The 6,000-nt window shown below is 38.8% G+C and overlaps 1 protein-coding gene across 1 annotated transcript; it reads left to right on the top strand.

Moving 5' to 3' along the window:
• Positions 1-488: 488 nt before the first annotated feature.
• Positions 489-4,146, top strand: LOC145217543 (zinc finger protein 711-like). The gene is made up of 2 exons (XM_080084807.1): positions 489-1,019; positions 1,237-4,146. The coding sequence occupies exons 1-2, from the start codon at positions 674-676 to the stop codon at positions 1,767-1,769; spliced, it is 879 nt and encodes a 292-aa protein (XP_079940933.1). The 5' UTR covers positions 489-673; the 3' UTR covers positions 1,770-4,146.
• Positions 4,147-6,000: the final 1,854 nt, after the last annotated feature.

Below are 6,000 nucleotides of genomic sequence, written 5' to 3'. Positions count from 1 at the left end.
TAACCCGACAGTTCAAGCTGTTTTTAGGCGTAGCTACCGTCAACGTCTGAAATTTAATTGCGTTTTTCGCGCACGAAATATAGATATAAAATGTGTTTGATGCGAAATGCAACTTGTGGGTTGACTTAGTTGCTTGTCCTCGAAGGAATGAAAATTTATGCTAATAGACAACAAAACTGAACCACCCACCGACGTATGCAAGTAACCAGACGAAAAATACCCTAAAGTAAGAAGAACAAGTCACTGTTATAGGGTCTTTGTATGGTGTTAAATTGCGTGTTTTCAAAAGTTTGAGACTAAACCCCTTTGTTGTAAGAAAAACAAGGGAAAGTACAACCATTGGTGAGTACCTAACTTGAACGTATCTTTTCTTAACAAAAAGTTGGATAAGTCTTATCGGATTTCTTGCACCACTGCACTCTTGCACCTTCAGAGACAAAAAAATCATTTTTACCCTATGGTTTGCGATATTTAGGAACTAAAAAAATACGGTTGGGATAAATAGTGAGCTATAGTAACTTGTGTCGAATGAGCTCAAATGTCTGTACAGCAAACTTTGAAGGTGGAGACGCATTGCTAAAACAGGCTAAATTTGAAAGCTTCAATTAACGCTAACATTTGCTAGCTTTTAGCTTTGTTATTAATTAGTCGGTGATTGTTGTACTGCATAAATATGTCTTTTCAGAAGGAGCTGAAACGCCCAGTCTCCTGCGATATTTGCAAGCGGAAAGAGCATCTAAAACTTCACACTCGCACGCATACTTTTGAACAGCCTTACGAATGCAAAGAATGTGGGGAAAAGTTTAGCCAGTCAAGTTCCATGAAAAGTCACAAGCGATCTACGCATAAACAAGAAAAGAAGTTTATTTGTGGTTTCTGTCAAAAGGTCTTCAACCGAAAGTTTAACTATGAACAGCATTTAAACAAACACACGGGAGCAAAACCGTATAGATGCAAGTTCTGCGACAAGCAATTTGCACAAACGGGGACTTGCAAACTTTACGAAAAATCTCATCACGGTTTGTTTGAAATGCTTTTATATCGTCACAAAAATTTCTAATCGCACAAACTGGTTTTGACATTTGTTTTCACAAACGCTAAATTCGTCCGAAATATTAAATAACTTTTCAAATTTGAGTAGAAAGATTTTATTTGATTGGTGGCAGCATCATTTTCATTTAGACACTGGTACCACGTTACACTTCGTTTCTATATGTAACCGTAACAATTTTACAGATTTGGTTTACAAATGCATCAAGTGTAAAGACCAGTTCAACACCAAAGCAAATCTCGTGGAGCATTTTAAATTACAACATCCAGGACTGTCCATGCAGCAGCGACACCAGTGTTCGGAATGTACGTTCTCTTCAGACCAGAAGCATAACTTGATCGCCCATATGAGAGTACACAATGACGAAAAACCCTTTAGATGTGACGTTTGTGAGAAAACTTTCCGTCGAGAGCATCATCTTAAGTATCATATGGTGCGACACACCGGAAAAAAACAATTTAATTGCGGCGTTTGCTCAAAGACTTTTGTAACAAAAACACTAGCGACGACCCATGAGGAAAAAGTTCATTTCAAGAAAAAACCTTACCAGTGCAAAGTTTGCAAAGAGAGCTTCGGATACAGTCAAAGTTTGCAAAACCATATGTTACTCCATAACGGCGAATTGCCATTCACTTGTAAGTATTGCGAGAAGAAATTTCGACAGCGCGGAAATATGTTGAGTCACATGAAAGTTCACACAACGCCGCAACGTCATTAGTGCACTGAATGTCCACTTAGCTTTCCAAGAATAGAGAAGTTTCAAGATCACATGAGAACAGAACATGGAAAAGGCAATCTAAAAAAACTTCATTGCCCTAAATGTACAAAGAATTTCATTTCAGCTTCTTGCCTAAATACACACAAGTGCAAAATCAATGAATTTGTTGAGGTGGTTGAGTAATATAGTCCAGGTCTGTAACAGGTGATTACTGATTAGTGTGTATGTGTGGTATTTTAGTAACCCTCATTGCCAAACGTAATTTTTGCTCGAATTTACACACTTGAGGAAATTGAGTAGGTTGATACTTAACAAATATCTACGTGGTAAGTTTGGAACTTTGATCCTTTTGTTTTGAGTACGCAGTTGTTGCTTTGTGATTTAAATTATGTGCGTAATTTTTGTTGGTCTCTCTTGGAAATAGGTATCACAATAAATTCCATTGATTGGCCATAAGTTTTTGCATGAAAGTTTTGTCTTGGATAAATATGGCTAAACCATGCGGTTTCACGACTTTGCGACGCTGCAGGTTATTATGGGTCCCCTTCCCTGAAGGGGACACATATTGTTTTTGTCCGTATTTTTTTTTCTTTTTTCTGTCTAACGCTGGTTTGTAACGCTCGTTTGGTTAAGAAAGAGTGCTTTAAATTTATTCAAATTTGGACATATGTTAGATATTAATCCAAACTTGGTCCACCTGAAGTTTGACCCCAAATTACCCAGCGGTTCACCCACAGGCCCCCGAAACGTAAAATTTTTAACGCTGGTTTGTAACGCTCGTTTGGTAAAGAAAGAGTGCTTTAAATTTATTGAAATTTGGACATATGTTAGATATTAATCCAAACTTGGTCCACCTGAAGTTTGACCCTAAATTGCCCAGCGGTTCACCCACAGGTCCCCGAAACGTAAAATTTTTAACGCTGGTTTGGTAAAGAAACAGTGCTTTAAATTTATTGAAATTTGGACATATGTTAGATATTAATCCAAACTTGGTCCACCTGAAGTTTGACCCCGAATTACCCAGCGGTTCACCCACAGGCCCCCGAAACGTAAATGTGTCTAACGCTCGTTTGGTCAAGAAAGGCACTGTAGGCAGAAGTCCCAAGAGAGTAGCTCAATGGTTTACGATAGCAGGAGGGCTCAGCTTGACGTCGGACAGACGTTTTACAAGACGTCGTTTCGGTGATCAGAAATCAGCTGTTTTGCACAGCAATGCTATTTCGTTTTATTAAGTTATCACTCACATTTTCAGTTTTGGCAAAGGTTTCACACCTATGACGTGATTTAAACTTAATAAGCGTGCTTCGGTTTCGTATATGTCAAGCAAAACTTGTTAATCAAAATAAAGATGAAAAAATAAACTTGACATTTTTGCAAGATAAGTGTTTTTCTAAATGCTCGTTGTCAGGTCGGCCGCCGCATGACCACGGGTTACTTAAGGTCAACTAGTAGGTATTACTAACACAGTTCGGAACTTTCTTTCGTCATAACGTAGCGTTTTTTTGCAATCAATTTAGGAATCAATAATCAAAGCATGTATAAATTAGGTTAAACAGTGTTGTTGAACAGTAAGGACGGCGTGCTATTGAAAACGGTGTCAATAGGTCAAACAGTCAATTGGCGTCAATGGTCTTGCGAAACAAAGTTAAATGAAAAACAATTTGTTATGTGTACACTTGTAGCAAATTGCTTTTTAATTTAAAGTGTCTGTAACACAACTGTTACAGCTTTCTAGAAAAAAATGTGTTTAAAACCCGACCTTGGACGACAATATCTAGGTCAAAGCAAGAGATTAAATTAAAGTATTTGTTTCGTTCTTTTTTAATGTTTTTGTAATTCTATGACAATAATAGTGCAAAAAGAATACGAACAATTTTTTTTTATTGTTAGGTTAATGCTTTTTAAAAATTCGTCCTTAAGAATCTAAAAATTACCGCAACATTTGTTTACCGTAAATCTGCACAAACACGCGCGTGGGGACCCATTAGTTTTTGTTTACAAAAACAATCATATGTGTAGATCAAATGATGTGTATAGTAAATTGATAAATATCGTATAGAATATATAAAATGGAAGTATATCAGAAAGCCACCCTTCTAGTTTTTATTGCTTCCAGTCTAGGCGAGCCAACTAAAAGGCAATAAGATAGGCCTCATAAGAGCGGAGGGCAGTCGGTGCGTCGCACCGGGGCCCATGGTAGTCTTGGGGGACTGTCATTATTAAGTTAAAAAATGTGTATGCGTTTTTATCATTGTTTTAAAAATGAAGAATGTTGTTTCCGATCGCGCGATATGGAGTTATAGTTTGCCTCGATGCTACACGTCTCATTGCGCATTGCACACCAGGCAAAAATTTATGCCCGGGCCGTGTCCAAGTACGTATATGGCTTACTGGTGCAACCAAGTATGGGTCGGACATGACAACCGTGTCTCAACCTTACATGAAAGTATGGCTAAGGGTTGGCATTGAAACAACCCCATACATGGGGCGTACGTCCGGATTTATGGTTGGTCCATCCACATTCCGTATTTATGGCCAGACATTATATCCATGTCTGGCACATACCGGACAGCTTACTTCTTACGTCGTTGAGCCTCACTTAAACTAACTTGACCGAGGCTGCTTATCATTGTGTTTGCCCTACGTATACCGTCTAGTCCAGTGGTTCTTAACCTTTTTGGTGTAGTTTCCCACTTATGTCAATCACCAAGTTGGAATTTCCCACCTCTGGTAATTTAATAATGTTTCGTGCCACAACAATATTAGCCGTACGCACTATGTTGTAGCCTATAAACTTTGCAAAACGGACATAACAATCAAAACAACTTCAAGTTTATTACTTGTTACTTTAAACAAAATAAGCAAAGTGGTAATTTTAATCAATGTGATTTTTGCGATTGATTTTGTATCGCTGGCATCTCGATGCGAGGATTGATAGCATCGTAAATCATCCTCCATTTGCAGCTTATTGTGACGTTTTGTGAAGGCTGGTTGAGTTGAAATGGTTTTAAGCAGCTGTTAGCGCATAAAACTATTACGCACGCTGCGGTATATCCACTCCATCTTTCACGAGGCAAGTAATTCCATACCTGGTGTAATCTTCGTCATACTTTCGATTAGTGTTACTTTTAACTTTCGCAATCGACATTTTGCACTAGCTTACACTAGATGCGTGCGGAACACAATGATAAATTAAAAATATTCTAAAATGTTTTAGCTCTGCGGTTTCTTGCCTTTAAGTATGTGTTGTTAACAGAACAATTCTGCAGCTAGCCTTACTACTTCTTCCTCTGTGCCTTCGAATACTGCAGGTCCACCTGGTGCGCTAAGTGCTCTTAGTTCGCCGGTACTTTGCTAGGTATATTGCAGGTGGGCAGGAACTTGGCCGAAAGACCTGGCGCGCCTGACTCATATACAGACATAAAAAACCTGATCGGGATTCGTCCCCGGGAGTGTCCTGGGTTCGAACCCCGTGAAAAAAAGTATATTGCGGGTAACTCGTTTTAATGCGACAAAGTTCGTAAATAATGCAGGTAACCTTTTCTGAAGCGAGGAAACTCGTAGTGCGACGTAAGTTAAAAAAGCTGTAGGTACTGCAGTAAAGGTTGGGATTGATTTAGGGCTAGGGTAAGGCTTCAGGGTCTCAAGTTCAGGGATTTAGGTTTTGGGTGTCTGTTGGGACTATCGTAACACTTTTCCAGCATTTTAAGCTTGTTTTAAAGTGAACTGCAGTATTTATGAATCGTCGCATACAAACAGGACATCTGCAGTATTTTCGAGTTACGTCGCGCCTATTATGAGTTTAATCGCACCAAAGAGAGTTACCTGCAGTAGTTTTAAGTTACGTTACACGAAAAAAGGTTACCAAGCGCACATGTAGTATTCGAAGGCACCCCTTCTTCCTTTAGCAACGGTGTGTATCAAAATAATAACAGGCCTTTGTTTGATGAAAAAACACTTATTGACTCAATAATCAGATTTACAACATGTATGAATTGTAACTACAGACATACTGCTGTATAAACCTAATAATGCATATAAACCTAAAATAGGTATTGGAGAAAAATCAACGACAACAATTTACGTAACATTGAACTGTGCAATTTCCCACTGACATGTACCATATTTTCCACTAGTGGGAAATTTCCCACCGGTTACGAGCCACTGGTCTAGTCGCTCATTTCCCATCTTGCGCATTGCACACCAGGCAAAAATTTATGCCCGGGCCGTG

This window comes from Phallusia mammillata, chromosome 3 (assembly GCF_965637545.1).
Source record: "Phallusia mammillata chromosome 3, kaPhaMamm4.hap1.1, whole genome shotgun sequence".
Lineage (NCBI taxonomy): Eukaryota > Metazoa > Chordata > Ascidiacea > Phlebobranchia > Ascidiidae > Phallusia > Phallusia mammillata.
Note: the sequence above shows the minus strand (reverse complement) of the source record. Positions and strands in the feature narration are given on the sequence as shown.

Coding starts and splice junctions, on each gene's coding strand:
- LOC145217543 (XM_080084807.1), top strand. CDS start 674: ATGTCTTTTCAGAAGGAGCTGAAACGCCCAGTCTCCTGCGATATTTGC. Junction 1,020..1,236: donor TTACGAAAAATCTCATCACG/GTTTGTTTGAAA, acceptor ACAATTTTACAG/ATTTGGTTTACAAATGCATC.